The sequence below is a fragment of the Lissotriton vulgaris genome, chromosome 1_1, assembly GCF_964263255.1.
Source record: "Lissotriton vulgaris chromosome 1_1, aLisVul1.2, whole genome shotgun sequence".
Taxonomy (NCBI): Eukaryota; Metazoa; Chordata; class Amphibia; order Caudata; family Salamandridae; genus Lissotriton; species Lissotriton vulgaris.
Window position 1 is genome coordinate 1,974,622,546 of NC_141685.1, and position 16,202 is coordinate 1,974,638,747.

General features: G+C 37.0%; 1 protein-coding gene across 1 annotated transcript in view; it reads left to right on the forward strand.

Moving 5' to 3' along the window:
* The window catches only part of SEMA3A (semaphorin 3A), a 535,542-nt gene extending 526,702 nt beyond the window's left edge, over positions 1-8,840 (forward strand). The window contains exons 16-17 of the mRNA XM_086919769.1: positions 45-187; positions 7,737-8,840. Of these exons, the coding sequence (XP_086775895.1) occupies positions 45-187; positions 7,737-8,192 (599 nt within the window). The 3' untranslated portion in view covers positions 8,193-8,840. The remainder of the gene's footprint in view (positions 1-44; positions 188-7,736) is intronic.
* Positions 8,841-16,202: the final 7,362 nt, after the last annotated feature.

A 16,202-nucleotide genomic window follows, 5' to 3' on the forward strand; every position in this document is an offset into this window, starting at 1 on the left:
CAATGATGCTTTGCCTAATCCTGTTTTCTTTCTCCTTCTTGCAGATGACCCTCACCGACAAGTGCTGGAGGAGAAGATAATCTATGGTGTTGAGAACAGCAGTACTTTCTTGGAGTGCAGTCCTAAATCACAGCGTGCGCTTGTGTTTTGGCAATTTCAGAAGCAAAATGATGAGAAAAAAGAAGAGGTAATAAAGCAGATAGGAACATCATTGCACTGGATATGTTGTTTAAAAGAGGCTCTTCATAAGTGGCCTAATGACATCCAGAATTGTCATTTCACTAATTATCTGCAACAGACTGGTCCTGAAAAACAATTAGTGGTAGGATAAAAATTTAGCGAAACACCTTAACGTATGTTTTCTTTGCACCATTTTTTGGGGGTAGTGGGGGTTTATATAGAGCAAACTCGACCCAAAGGTATCAGAGCGCTTTACATGAGCACCAGTTGCGATACAGATGGACACATTCATTTAGTTAGGCACAGAGAGATTAATGGCCTGATTCATGAAAGACCCGTTTTGCGAGTCTCTAATAGCGATTCATAAGGAATCGCTATTACTGGCTCGCAAAACGGGATTCATGTAGGAATATGCAAAAAAAAAAGCGATTCCTACTAATTTCTTATTTGCGATTAGCAAATTGCTAATCGCAAATAAGGAATAATTCCCCAATCATTCCTATGGGCCAAAAGGCCCATAGGAATGAATGGGGAGTATTCCTTATTTGCGATTAGCAATTAGCTAATCGCAAATAAGATAGCGATTGAAAGGGTGCCAGGGGTGTCCAAAGGACACCCTTTAGCACCCCTTAAATGCTAATATGAACAGGGTTTGCGCGCACACATGTCCAAAGGACATGTGTGTGTGCAACATGCAACTCAGAAAAATGCTTTTAAAAGCATTTTTTTGAGTTTTCACTATTTACCACGAGGTTTGACCTCGCGGTAAATAGCGGCCCGAAATTGCGATTTCGCAATTTGTAAATGGATGATGAATTGCATTTAAGGAATCTCAAATAGAGATTCCTTAAATGTAATCCATCGCAAATTTGCGAAAATGCTATTACCGATTTTTGCATTTGGGATGATCATGTGCAAAAATCTCACTCGCAAAGGGCCAGATTCTCAGAATCTGGCCCTTTGCGAGCCGAATCGGGCTTCATGAATTTGGCTGCAAGTGATTTGCCCAGAATCACAGGTTGTTCAAAGTCAGTCTGCCAACCATTTGGTGAGTAATAGACATTTTCTTGTGCCAGATCAAGCTTTGCATCCAGAAGAAAAGCAGCTTGAACTGGGCTAAAGGGAATCTTGAGTGGCCACCAAGATAAAGTTCCTATAGTTAACCCTGGCTAACACTAGCCCGCGCACCATGAAATTAGTAATGGGGTTGGGAAATATGGTTTCAGTTGCTATGTGTATAAATACTGGAAATGGCTTTAGCTGATAGGTGTTTAATTTGTGATAACGTTAAGAAATGAGAATCAATCCACATGCCCAGTGATTGGACTTCTTGGGCAGCTGGCAGTAGGCTTTTCTAGCCCCCAGTCAAAGATGTCAGTCAGAAGGAAGGGGCAAAGCTGGTCGCCCAGATAAACCGAAAGCAGAAGCAAGCTGGAAGGATCTGGACCATCAATTGCATCACAAATATAGAAGGGTAATTAGGAGGACCCAATGCATTCTATGCTGGACTACCAACTAGTGGGAAAACATAGGAGCAAACGTAAAGTTTAAAACTCATGAAAGAAAACATGCTAAAATAACAGCATAGTATACCAGCACTATAATGGGAAAAAATAACATTAAACATCAGGACATGTCGGGCCAAGCTCCTCAAACCATACAAGGAAAAAAAAGAAAAGCATAAACAAAATGTAAGTAAGAGTAAGCAGCTTAGTATCCTTATTTCTAGGGTGACCATATTCCCAAAAGAAACAAGCATTGGCATAGACAGTAGGTCTCGCCTTTGGGACCTTTTAAGTGTTTAGCCACGCAACAGTGGATGTTGTTGCACCAAGGATATTGTGCTGCATAACTAAATACTTAAGGCCCCAAAGGCGAGGCCTATTGAATATGCCAATGCTTGTTAAATTAGATGGCAATTTACTTACAGCAGAGGAGATGGGTGTTTGAGGTCCCACTAATACATAAGAGTGCAAAGCCATACGTAGTGAGTGTTTTTGATAGGGCTGAAATAGAAGTCATTGTTGGATGCTAAGTAATTGAAATTGAGGTTTAAGCACAAAAATACAAGAATTGGTTGGGACAGGAGGAATTGGAACATGAAATTGTGGGCAGAAAATGGAATTACGATTCTGAGCAACTCCTATGTCACACGCATGAGCGTACATGGATACCGAGGCATGCAATATTACCCATTGGCTATTTAGTATTTAACTTTTATTCACTGTTTTAATATGCTAGATTCCATTTTTGAACAGTAAATAAAGAACCATGTTAAGTGATCTGTAGTGTTTTTTAGTACAGAACAGTGGTCCAGTAGCAATCTGCTGCTGTTTTGCCTTTAACATTTTTGCTTTGTTTTATTAAATGAGTTGAAGTGGGTGTGAGAAAGGGATGGGTAGGGTAATGGAGAGAACTGAGACAGGAGTGTTATTCCCACTGTACGCTGCTTTTGCTAAGATGCCAACTGTTGGTGTTTTGTGGGAGCAGATGGGATTTCTGGATGCTGCTCAGCGGGAGTGTTGGCGCCACATTTGTGGCTGCTGCTGATGCGAGCTAGGCAGAACTGACGAAAGGTGCGCTGCCAGCATTATTAAAGTTAAAGCTGTGTTATAAGGGGCAAAAACCAAAGCCACACAAAAAACCAAGGTGCACAAAAGCAAGGTGCGTGGCGATATTTCAGTTAAAGCACAGCAGTGTGTGCTGCCAAAAAATTATATATTTTTTAAATAAGTTGAGTTGGGCACGCTGCATAAATGAGACCTAAAGCACTGCCGTCCAGAATGCGCTGTAAGAGTCCCCGCGAGCGATGACGAGAGAGGAAAGCCAGATGGCGCCTGTGCGTGTAACCGTGCGCGTAACCGCAAGTTTTAGGCCAACAAAAAGCATGTGATCAGCTTTTTGAATCCCCCTTACGAAAAGTCTTACGAGAGCAGTGCATGCGCTGGCTCAGGCGAGACCAAAAAAACGGGAAACATCATAAACATAGAAGTAGGACTACAGTTTACACTGGTGGTTGGCTAGGAAGTGACCTCTGGCTCCAGTGAGCAGTGTCATGCTGGCGGTTCGGACATGCTGTTACCCCGATGCCTGGTATAAGGACATTCTTGCTGCGTTGTAGAAAAAGAAAGTAAATCCAGAAAGAAAATGTCTCTCTTTAAAGGATTTCCCTTCCCACATCAACATCATCTGGAGTGCCATCACACTTGTCACATCTCCGTAGTGAGAAGGAAGCATGCACACATCTTTTTAACACCAGTGCGTATTTAGTCACTACTCAAAAACGTGACATTTCTGTGCTCATCCCAGCCACTATCCAAAAACCGGGACATTTATTCAGTTTGGAGAAAAGTGTCAGGACACCGGGACATGAAAAACAGGGACCGTCCAGGGAAAACTGGGACGTCTGGTCACCCTACCTATTTCAGATGTGTATGTTTGCCAGCTGGAAAACAATGTTATTGTTTAGGTATTTATTTGTTGCAAAATTGTTTAGCAGGAATAATATGCCAATTTTGCATCTGGATACATCTGTCAAACCTTTGCACCTAACATTATGGTCTACTAATCATTTATTTCTTCCCATCCCTCACCAAGGCATGACAGTAAGGGAAAGATGTGATTCTCCATACATGTACATAAATGGGGGTGGGGGGAATTTCACTCTTTGACATACTTTTTCCCATCAGCATCCAATTCAGACAAGGGGTTAGGATCATTGTCTTAGCTGGCCGTAATTCAGGAGAAGCACCAAAATTAATATAAACAATAAGCAAGGGGCCACTCTGATTCCTTCAAAAATATATTAATATTCTCAGGTTTCCGTATACATACAAACCAAATGTTTGTAGATTTTGAGCAAAATGACACACAAAAAACAACATATATTTGGAGACTAGACTTTATCAGTCGATTTCTGAATTAATTAAGAGCCCAAAATTCCTTTCAGGGCACACCTAACACTCAAAAATACCTTTAGTGTGGATTTCACATTGAAGCAAGGGTTTGCATCACCATGCAGATAAGCTGCTAATTGCACATAAATGTTTATCATTCAGTACACATTTCGGCTCTCCTCTATTTCATGGGCAGTGAATTCTAAAATGAAGAGAACATTCACCCCGTTTATCATACGGACGACAACATGTTAAAAAACAATGTGTCCAAGATTTGTGATAGTTTGAAAGCCTCCATGCATATTAGGATATTATAGTAATTATTTTGCGATCTCATTACACCATAAAAGCTGATGTATACATTGTTTTTTTCCGAAAACAGTGTATTGCTCAGCTGCAATTTCAGAATTTCATGCAGATTCAAAATATATGTTGTGAACAGTTTGTAAATAAATTGAGGTTTTAAATTCAACACGACTAAAATACACACGCCTTATCCGGTAATGTGCTAAATTATGTTAAAAGGTGTTATATAAATACCCAGTGAAGCACAAAAGACAAGGTTGTGTGGGTGTTAGGCAGGCACAATAGGGGTTCTCAATGTAAATATACATATCAACATACATACATCAAACACCACACTGCTTTTGATTTTCAAAGTCATGTGCACTGAACAGTAGCATTCCTGACCTCCCCTATTGCTTGGTAGTCCTCAGTGAGTGATATAGGCCTGTTGTATTCTCAAACCTCTTCATGTAGAATGCTATTCTGCATTCCTTTGCCTTTAGCTGTAAAGGGATTACTAGGGAGATTTCTCTAGTGGTGTCTACTCAGCCACATCTCTTTGAGAACATGACCTTTAACCCCCCCACCGCTGGCCCCAGCACCCTGAAGCTAAACGTTTATCCTAAAATAATGTTTAAAAAGTCAAAAGGATGGAAACAAAATAGCTGTGTCAAATTGACAAATCTGTATTGAAGGATGGCAATTAAGGCAAGAGTTCAAATAGGTGCACATGGTCACCTTTACTTTGAAATGAATCACTGGGCCATTAAATCTAGAGAAATTTATGCTACAAAAAAGGCGATTTAAACATGGAGGCAAAATCTGCACAAATTGCCCTATTTACCATAGTTCAGTGCGCACTAAACCTGACTGCTCTCACAGTTGCACTGCAGAATACATGTGTAGGACATGTAACGATTTCACTAAAGTATTTGACTAGTTCCTTTTTTCCACGAACTGTCAGAGTAATTGTTTTTTTAAAGAAATAGTTAGAATTAAGGTTGCAGACTGGTCCATTTTGACTGCTATACATGTTTCTTTATCTAACAGGGATGAATCTTTGGTATTGTTTGATAGTGTAGAATCAGTTTGAAAGTACAGACTTTCATAAAGATTTCATTTCAATATCGAGAAAGGATGTATAATTCTTAAAGGTTGGCACCGTCGGTGAGGTATGAAGGGTAGGTTATTCATTCCTACGCATAGAAAAGTAGCACACACATATAGGCATATTAGCATATCGGAGTTACAGTTTGAAGCTTAGATTATTTTCCTTCTATTTAATGTTTTAATTTTAATCCTTCACATCCCATTTAGGATTGGTATTTGCAGAATTTCCGGGTCAGAGTCTCACCATGAAGTCGATCTTTTAAAAAACATCAGCAAATACAAGAAAGTTTCACTGTTTATCCTCATTTGTTGGGCTAACCTATAAATCGGCAAAAAATTATCAACTTTTCCAACATAGACTAACTTTGCCCAACTTCAGCTGCAGGACAGTAGTGATAATCACACCCTTTTTAATAAGAAACCGTTGTGGTAAAAACATTCTTTGCATGAGCAATGTCCTGTTAAATGTAGAGTTTTGTATGTATTTTCACCTCAAATTATGCCATTAGTGGCATTTTGAATTTTTAGTTATTTCGTTTTTAACAACAACCTGTCAATTTTCATAAAACAAAGCTTACATGGGAAAAACATTTTCAACTTAATACACCCTGATATTTAAATGGATCACATTGAATAATACATAACATCAATCTTACTGAAAATCTACAATTGTCTTAATATGGTAGTACGCAAAGAGAATATCAAGAACAATTATAACAAAGCTCTATCCACTAATTAAAATATGTATGTGCTACAGGGCATTGCTTTCCTTTTAGTTCAACTAAAACATGAACTTTCTCCCTCTTTAAACCCAAAAGAATATAAATGCAAATACAATTTTTTTTAAACTTTGATTAGGGTGAATTCCTTGCCATTTCTCGTAGTATGGTACACATGTGTAACAACATCTATGTGATCCCCATATTGTTGTCATAATGGAGAGGTCTTAACGCAAGTGATGTTATTAGTGAAGTAGTTAATGTCGGATTATACGTGTGTAGTACTAATATGTATCTGTTGGGATGATGGAAAATGAGATGCCTGGTGTTAAAAAAAATAATGATTTAATGCATTAGGAGAGGTAGAATTCCATGGCTCTTTCAGAGTTTATATTGCCTTTATGGTTAGCTTTGAACCACAGTGTCAGTTAATGAATTTTGATTATTTCAGTTAAAAAGGACACGATTCCCAAAACATAAAAACATGCACATAGCATACCAAAGCAATAATTTAACTGACATGTTTGCCTATCATGCACGTTACTCCTACTTTAGCCTCGCAACTGTAATATACCCAAAGTTACATTCAGCTACTACTCTAAGTGCATGGCACAGTTATTTGGTTCATCCACTTTTCCCACCACATTCTGCTAGTATTGTCATTTTTAGAAATGTATTGCTAACACAGAGGGTGAAAGGAACAAGCTTTGAACATGATGCAGAAGGTAAATCATCCTAAGAGGCCATGGCACACTGGCACACATGCATGTGAGTGTTTAGTTATTAGTCACAGAGGAAAACGAGATAGGGATCGACAACCACAGGAACTCAAGGAGAATTATATAACGCTTTGGATTTGCTGCAGAAGTGGAAGTAGGGAATGTTGGTGCTCTCTCTTCTATATGTTATTAGAGCCTTAAAAGAAGTAGAAACCAGTACTTTATATTAAGGCACGGGTTATGTAACATGTAGTTTCAAAAGAATAACAACATGTATTATCTTCAGCATGCGTCCTGTAATGTTTTTGTCTTTTTTTAGTACAAGGAATAAACAAGTTTGAGCATTGCTTTTGATTCTGCTTGAGGTGTTTTGTAATTTCCATGCTTTAGAAACGCTCACATAAAATCACCAACGTTTTAGGTTAAGAAATCCCATTGTAAAGTGGAAACCCAGTCGTACATGCATTTATAAATTGAAATTTTCTTTTAGAGATTAATTTCCTCACTTATAATGTTGATAACTTTATGTGTTTGATGACATAATGAACTTCTAATCAAAATGTACTCAAAGTATCTGTCCACTTTTTTATGTGCATTTGGTATGCAGAGTTATTAAGTGATGTCACTGATGACTATTCAAGTGATTAGGAAACATTTACAATCATATCACTAATGTGCACAACATAGATACAAATGAATAGTTATTAAGGAAACATGTTTTGGTTCGGTTGAACAATCTAATATTTCACTAATATTTCAGAATTGATAATCCTATTTAGAACCATTGTGAAACACCAAATCACAAAATGTTTCCTATCTCCTGACAGATAAAACTGGGTGATCGACTTATAAAGACAGAACAGGGGCTTCTTCTCCGAACTCTGAAGCGGAAAGACTCCGGTATCTACTACTGTCATGCAGTGGAACATGGGTTTATGCAGGCATTGCTCAAAGTGACCTTGCAAGTCATTGACACCGAGCACCTCGAAGAACTTCTACACAAGGAAGAAGACGGGGAAAATGCTAAGACTAAGGAGCCATCTATTAGCATGACCCCTAATCAAAAGATATGGTACAGAGATTTTATGCAGCTTATCAACCACCCTAACCTGAACACAATGGATGAATTCTGTGAACAGGTTTGGAAACGCGACCGCAAACAACGCAGACAAAAATCTGGCAATTCCCAGGTGAACTCCAACAAGTGGAAACATATACAAGAAAATAAGAAAGGCAGAAACAGGCGGACCCATGAAACTGAGAGGGCACCACGAAGTGTCTGATCTGGATTACATCTAGAAACCTCATTCAAGTAGAAACTTGTATAGACAGTTAACTGGAAACAATGCAATATTCATGAACGTTTTCCATGGCATTATGTGGATGTTTACAAAGGTGATGTACTCAATTAGGTTCCACCTGGATTGAATAAAGAATATCCTAACAGAATCTCAAACTAGACTTACAGCTACATAGTCTATTCTCAAAGATGGAAGACACAGTGCAACTTGGAATTGTAGTTCATATTTTATTGGATTGTGTTGGATACATCTTTGATTCCTTTTTGCCATGACATCATTCAAAGAAAACTTTGCAGTAAATGCCACTTTTTTCAGAACTAATATAAAAACTGTGTTTGTAAAGTTGAGGAACACCATGCCACTTGGTTGGATAAATGGATATATTTTGTCTAGCAACTCTTTGTGTATAAATGCTGGAAGGGGATGGAATGGTCCATAGAAAGATAAACTACAAACAAGGGAAGAAATCCATCTGTCCTTCAAAAAACAAGCTGATTTCACTGATCTACTACTGACGACATCTTCCAGCATTCATTTAAAGATGTATTTTATTAAACTATAATTTATAAGTACCAAGAAATATATGCAGTAACTGTAAGCTCTAACCTCTTTAAAAGTTGAACATTTGTTTTCTCCAATATTGTGCAGTTCAATTACTGGTTTCAAATTCTATGTGTAGTATGCTGCTTTTTGTCACTTTGAGGAATTATTTGAAGGCAGCATTACAGTGGCCCTGCTTATCTTCTTTCTGAGGTAAGATAGGTTAATATGCTTCCTTTATCTGAAAGTAAAATTATGCACCATGTCTGCTAAACACGTAACACTAACCTGAAACATCTAACTATATTGGCTTCTTTTTCTATTTTTGTGAAAAACATAGCATGTTTAATATTTTGAGACAGCGAGGAAGAGTGAACTGAAGCTTACCATATATTGTTTAGAGAATCTATCCCTGAATAATATTGTTTTTTTAGAAAACACAAAATAGCTGTGTAAGAAAGAAGAGCAAGATCTTCTATCACATAGCACAATGGTGAACTACTTTGTGTAATAGTGTATAGTTGAACTTTCCAGAAGGTTAAAGAAAAAAGAGCTAATCATCAGATTTCTTTCTATGACTTCACATGGTGCATTTAGCATGCACATCTCCTCCACTTTTAATATCAAGTAGAGGGTATTCAGGTGCACAATGGAATGGAAAAAAATGCATTTAATTATAAATATATATATGCAAATTAAGGTTTTCTTTGCTCCTTCCCTCAGAATATTCTGTGGGTTTCTTTGAATTCCATTCACGTTGAAAACAACCTACATTGGCTTCCACCATGATTTTAACTGGTGTGCACACATGGTAAAACCAACTCTTGCTATTCTTGCAGCTTTCAAACTGTTCAGCTAATTAAACAGTGCTCTAAGCAGAACTGTCAACTGTTTAAAATTCTATTTCAGTATACCTTCTCTTTGATGTCCATGCATTTCAACAGCCATGGAGTGACCCATTTTGAGGCATACAGATGAATATATGTTCAGTCCCCAATCAAAGGTTTAAGTATTTGCGTACATTGGTAAATTAGTGGGCAATTTGGTCTCAAATATTATTTTTAGACCTTTGCTGACTGATGAAGGTTTCAAAACATATTCCCACTTCCACCTTCAAAGATAAATGAGTGAAATTCTTACTGAAATGCAATGATTATAATCATTACAATATATTTTATTTAAAGTTAGTTGTATCTTATATCAGAGAATCTCACTGTGTGGCAATATTTTTGTTGTCTGATATCTTAAGTGCCACTGCATTTCATCTTACACGCATAGGGCAAATAATTCACTTAACAAATTAGCAAAAAGAATTAAACAGTATATTTTGTTATTATTGCACACACAAGTAAAGGCACAATTGTAAATGGGTCAACATTTCATTTCCACTTTCATCTTTCCTGTAAAAAATACGGAAAAACACGAATATAATTTCCACTTTGTGCACTGACAGGCAAACTATTGCTGTATTATTAAAAACTGAAACTCTAGATAGAATATATATATATATGTTGTGCAGTATTGTAACTGATTGTGAGAATTGAAAGATACTATAAATGTATTTTGGTGTTTGTATGTGCATCCAACTTATAGCGTGTCTTGAGTTCCTGGTGGCATTGCAATTGTAGACTTCTTTACTGCACTGTTGCACAGACATTGCTGTGGAAGTTTATAATTGTGGTGTCATCAGTAAAGACTGGCCTAAAATCTATCACTGCACTACAGGTACATGCCTTAAGACAGATGCAAAAACAACAAACTACATATTAAACTATGCTCAGAATCAGGCGGAGCATCTCATATTATTTGGCAATATGAAACTGTAGAGCGTATAATTATTCTATCTAGGCTGAGAATATCAACTAACTTCCACATTGACTTTGGCAATTAAAAGAATTTTTTGGTAATGTGAATAAACCGGTAGCACCTATTTTGGAAACATGATCTGTCCAAATGTGCGGATAGACCCTTTCCAATAAACACATGACATGCAAACAGTTCTCACTCAATGAGCATTTGACTCACATTTTAAGCTCTAGAAAATTTCATCTTCTAAACTCTATGGCAGAATAGTGAGAATGAGTGGAGTGGATAAGGGTACACAGAACTATTAGAACTTTCATCTATTTTCTATCACAATCCCTTTTACAAAACACAATTTGAGTAGAGTTTAGAATGAGGTACGTTCTTGGCTTTCTAAACAGGGTATCATAGATTGCATTTCCCTGTTGAAGATATTAATATCATATTGTATTAATAGGAATATAATTTCAGCCTGATGCACAGAGCTGTACTTTTAACATAATCTCTGGATCGCATGATGTGTGCTTTAATCTTAGAGCATAAAACTCATACAAACATTAAAACCAAACTGAAGGTGGTTGTAAATGTGTATGCTAGCCAGTGAGATTATGAGTCTTGTCTGGAGAAGTGGGGATTTATTGGTTTCTAGGTGAGCGGGTACAATCAGCTACTGGACTCTCATAATATATTTTCCCTTTCCACTTATGAATGAAGGGGTGTTGATATTCTTATGAGTCCAAATCACAAATGAGTTGAGTTACACCAAGGCACCCAGCATCAGAGTTATGTGTGCTCCTCTATTTAGACAGTTTGTATTAAAATTGTGGTGTGCGTCAAAAGCACAGGAGGTGAGGTAATGAAAATACCTGATTTACTAAGAGTTTCATCTTAGTAGTTAATTGGGTGCTGTCTATTAACATTTGCTGCTTTTTTAAACGGTACCACTCAATATTGTCCAAGTGGATACATTGCTGACATAAACTAGTGCAGTTTGATACAGTGCAGAAGTGGACCCATTGTGGGTCTTGGACACACCCAAATTCCAATACTTATATTGCACACAATCTTGAGATAAAAACGGCACAACATTTCTTGTAACACACACTCATATAGAAACACACATCTAGTCTTTATCCCTTTTTGCACGCTGGTGTCCCATCTTATGCAATGCACATGCGGGTCCAGGACATTTATTTATTGTAAGTTGGTTTACCTCACCTGTTCTCATAATTTAGAGTTGCTGTTTGCATTGTCTCTGGGCCTCATAAAGCAGTTTCCAGCATGCCACACTTGCTATCAGTGGTGCTACTGTTGTCAAAAATTATAAGTCCAGCTACTTTTTGTAATCGACAGTATAGTCTGTATTACCTACCTTACTCCAAAATCCTTACATTGGCTAGTAATACATCTAGTAAAGACGCTTATCATTCCAGAGGGCAGAGTACATGTGTCAGTAAAAGATTGTCCATGACTGTTAGCCCTTATTTAAAAAGAGTTCCACTCCAGAAAATCTGAGTATGCACTGAGCATCTATGAAATCTAAGAGGTAACATTTGAGCAGATGATAATTGCATAGAAACATTTTGTAAATCTAGAATTGCTTTGGGAGACATTTTAGAAAAAAGGGTCAACAATAATTGATCTGATATTTAAATGCTCAGAGTGCTTCCTAAGGAGCTCTATGAAATCAGAGTGATTCTTAAATACATAGCTTCAACATCCCAATGCTAAGAACGTGCAAACAAAAAGGAATGTCAATAGGTTAGTTAGTATTGAGTGCAGTTGCTATGTGTACTATGTTTTCTAACCCATATCAAATACATTTATCACAGGATGGGGGTGGTTTAACTGAAACATACGCCATGTGGATGTTGGCGGCTTCTCATTCTTGCCTCATAAATGCATACAAGAACACATGGTTCCTACCTATGTATTTCTACATAACTTTGGGGCATATTACCAAGCAATAGCGATAATTATCGCTATTGCTTGGTTAGAGACAAAAATTTACAGCTGAACTGCGGCGATTTTTATCGCAGATAAACCTTGGTATTACCAAGGTTTATCGCAAATGCGATAAAAATCGGCCGCAATGCATGAATATCGCTGAAAAGTCAGCGATATTCATGCATTACCGAGCTAATGCTCTTGGCCATGTTATCCACCTCCCATTGGATAACATGGCTAAGAACTGCTCAGGGCAGGTGTTAGCTTTTGGAGATATTCGCGCTTAGCACGAATATCTCCAAAAGTTGGTAATAGGAGATAGCGATGTTAGCGACTGTTTCCAGTCGCTAACATCTTGGCACGCCCACTTTGCATGTCATTAGTGATAAATATCACTGAAATGCAAAGTGGGGCCCAAGATGGTCGCTATCTCCTACTAGCTGTCGCTAACTGGTGTTAGCGACAGCTAGGTAATAGGGAGATCATTTTATCTCCGTTTTCATGGCTTTTAAAGCCAAAAAAGCAGAGATAAACCCCCTTGATAATATGTCCCCCAGTTTTTTATCTCTTTCGTTTTCTTTGAAGCAGTCATCTATTTTCAAAGGAATTACCTGCTACAGGGTAGTCGGCGAAAGCCCCAAAGGCTCTTTTACATATGAATTGTGTATCATTATTACAGCATACACTGTGCCCACATCTGTGTAAATGTTTCAAATTGGGTATTGTGTGATTACGACCATAGCTCCAAAGAACATGCAGCTACTAGTTAGTAATTGTACCTATAACAACATACACACCCACTTGTCAAAGGTGTTCAATGTAACCCAACCTAAACTAAAGACGCCCTGTGCATGAAATCAGATTATCAAATGCATGTATTTCGAATATGCCACGTTCATAGGAATACCTTTGTTTTTTTGTGTACATGACGGCATTTGCTTCAGGGAATTTGCACACCACAATGACATAGATAATGAGTAGTGCCCTTACATCAACAACACCTTAATTTCTATGAACAAAAAAATAGGTCAGAAAGAAGAGGAAAAAATCTGTTAAAAGAAGGATGGTACAATTACAATATTTAATAATTTAAGTATTACAACTACACTATGTAAAAACGTTAGCATTTCCAGTTTATGTAAGTTTCCACATGAATGGTCACCATAGTCCTGTCATACTTTATTCTAGCCGTATGATGTACAACTTTATAACTATAGATAGTTGTGATTTATTATTTACTATCATAACAAAGTGGTCACTAAACACGTGGTTACTATCAGTCATTTGGACGGTACTTTCAGTGCTGTAATTACAATCTGATTCAGGAATTACAAGAGATGTGGGACTACTGCTCTCCTAGCATGACATTTCAGAATGGGAAATTGTCCATAAATGGATGAATTACAGCTGGAATCGGGTGCTGAAAGCCCAAACTCATGCAAATATTGCATTTGGTAGTATACCTAGTTGTCCAACTCGCAATACTGTGTTATTCCCAGATTTCAAAATTATCAAAACCCACAGTATTTGCAATTCTAGGAGCAGGAAAAATAATTTCCCCTCATAATGTGGGTTGTGATACTTTAAGCAATGAAACTATTGCTAGTTGAATAAAATGTATAGCATTGAACCACGCAGTTGAGATACACTGGTAGTTTACAAAGAGCATCTGTGATTTCATTCCAGTTAATTGAATTAGTCATTGATATTCTATTTCAGTGCTAGGTTAGATTGTTATTAATTGCAGTTATTTGGGTAGAAAGGATTACAGCTGTGAATGCTTACATTTTCATTTATCCCCATTGCTGCCAGGAATGAAGCTGGTATAAACTGTCCATACAGTGGTCACGCTCTCATTTCTAAATATTTAGAGAATTGATATGGGTTGCAAGAACATGCTCTAATTTATTTTCTGGGCATATATTTTGCAATTGCCAAATAGAAATAGCTGCAGATATGAAATGAAATGAAAGCAACATTGATCTTTTAATGACATATGCCATTAAAGTTGCTATTCTGTAGCTTACATGACAAAATGTAACAATATTCAAATTCCTGGAAGCTGTGTGTTTTCAAACTTCATGCGGTGACTTTGCAGAAAAGTATTGGAGACTCACTTTGACCACCTTTGGGCTATCTCATTCATGCTTCCCATTTTTTGCATGGATAAGTGAATGTTTTGTTTTAACAGGTCAATGTGCGATAAATACTTCAAAGAATAGATCATGTTCTTACTGTTTTTATGAAAAAAGTAACATATAAAAGTGGACTGCGGAGACACCGGTTTTCTGCTAACTTAAAATATTGAACAAATCACTCCTATAAATGTTTCTGCTTTATGCACAACTCTTTTGCCATCATTACGAGTGGCGGTATTGAGGCTATGGTAACTCCAGGTGGAATTTCTTCACTTACTGTTCTAAAGTTTTGCAATTTGAATACTTAACTACTTAAAATGAAATAGAGCTATTAAGAGTTATTTAAGCCCTTTTACATGCTTTGCTAGACTTCCATTCGATTTGCATGGACTATCGGAGTCATCAGGATTGGCTCACGAGCCTGCTGGTATAGACCCTATAGATGACTAACAGCTTGGAAAGAAATTTATGATTGTGGTCCAAAGAAAATGCATATGTAGAAAAAATAGAACAAAAACATGCATGTGAATGCACATATAAAGATCCCTTTTATGCATTATTTAGTGACTTTCAATGTATGTGTTTAATAGTTCAATTTTGCTACCTAAACATTAGCCAAAATAGATGTAAATATTTTTGAAATTCAAAGGAGGTACCATGTAAAGTACTGCAGTCTGCAGGTACTCCTGTTGTAGAGTTTTCCAGATAACATTAAGACATGAAGCTTTACAAAATACTGTAATCACAGTCATGTGGTTAAGAGTGGTGTTTTTACATCATCAATGCAGAAAGTGTATGCAAATCAACAAGCCTATGAGCAAATGTGTTCCATTTCTCTATTTATCAGTGCATTTCACAAGGCAAATAGAAAACTGGAGAAAATGTAATAAAACTTGCTGCTGTAAATTATTACTTTTGGCATGTATTCAGTTGTTAAATAAATATTTCTTCAAAATATGACGTTGCTTTTCAGTAATGATTATTCAGAGGCACACAGTTGACGAAAACAGTACAGGAGTGAATCGTTATGTGATGTTACAGTACAAATATTATTCTGTATTACTGGTGATATTCACTGTTTCAGGTGCCTTCTTAAAGACTTACTTACTTGTCAAGAAGCATTCTCCATTTTCTCTGAACATTTACAGTACGTTGTTTTTCTTTTCATGCCTTACATTAGCCATCTGTAAGGATTTAATAATATTTAACATTATGAATTATATCTTCAATTTGACCGTTACTGTGGTATTTAATGTTACCTTCACATTCCACTCCAATCACTTTTCTCTTTATTAACGATTATCATATTTAATATGAAAAATCTGTTTAATATTATGTTTTCTAAATTCTGATTTGAAGTGGTTTAAGACATTAAAGTGACATAAGATCTAAATGAAGCCTAATAGTTCCACTTCAATCCAGTCACAAGTCTCAAGTCACAGAATAGGCTAACTGCCCATATATGCAAGCAATATGTGTGTCTCACAAATGCAGCACAAAAAAGTTTGCTTATTGAGTAAATGTTCTGAAAGCCAGAAATATGTAAGTACTGTTGCTCACATGA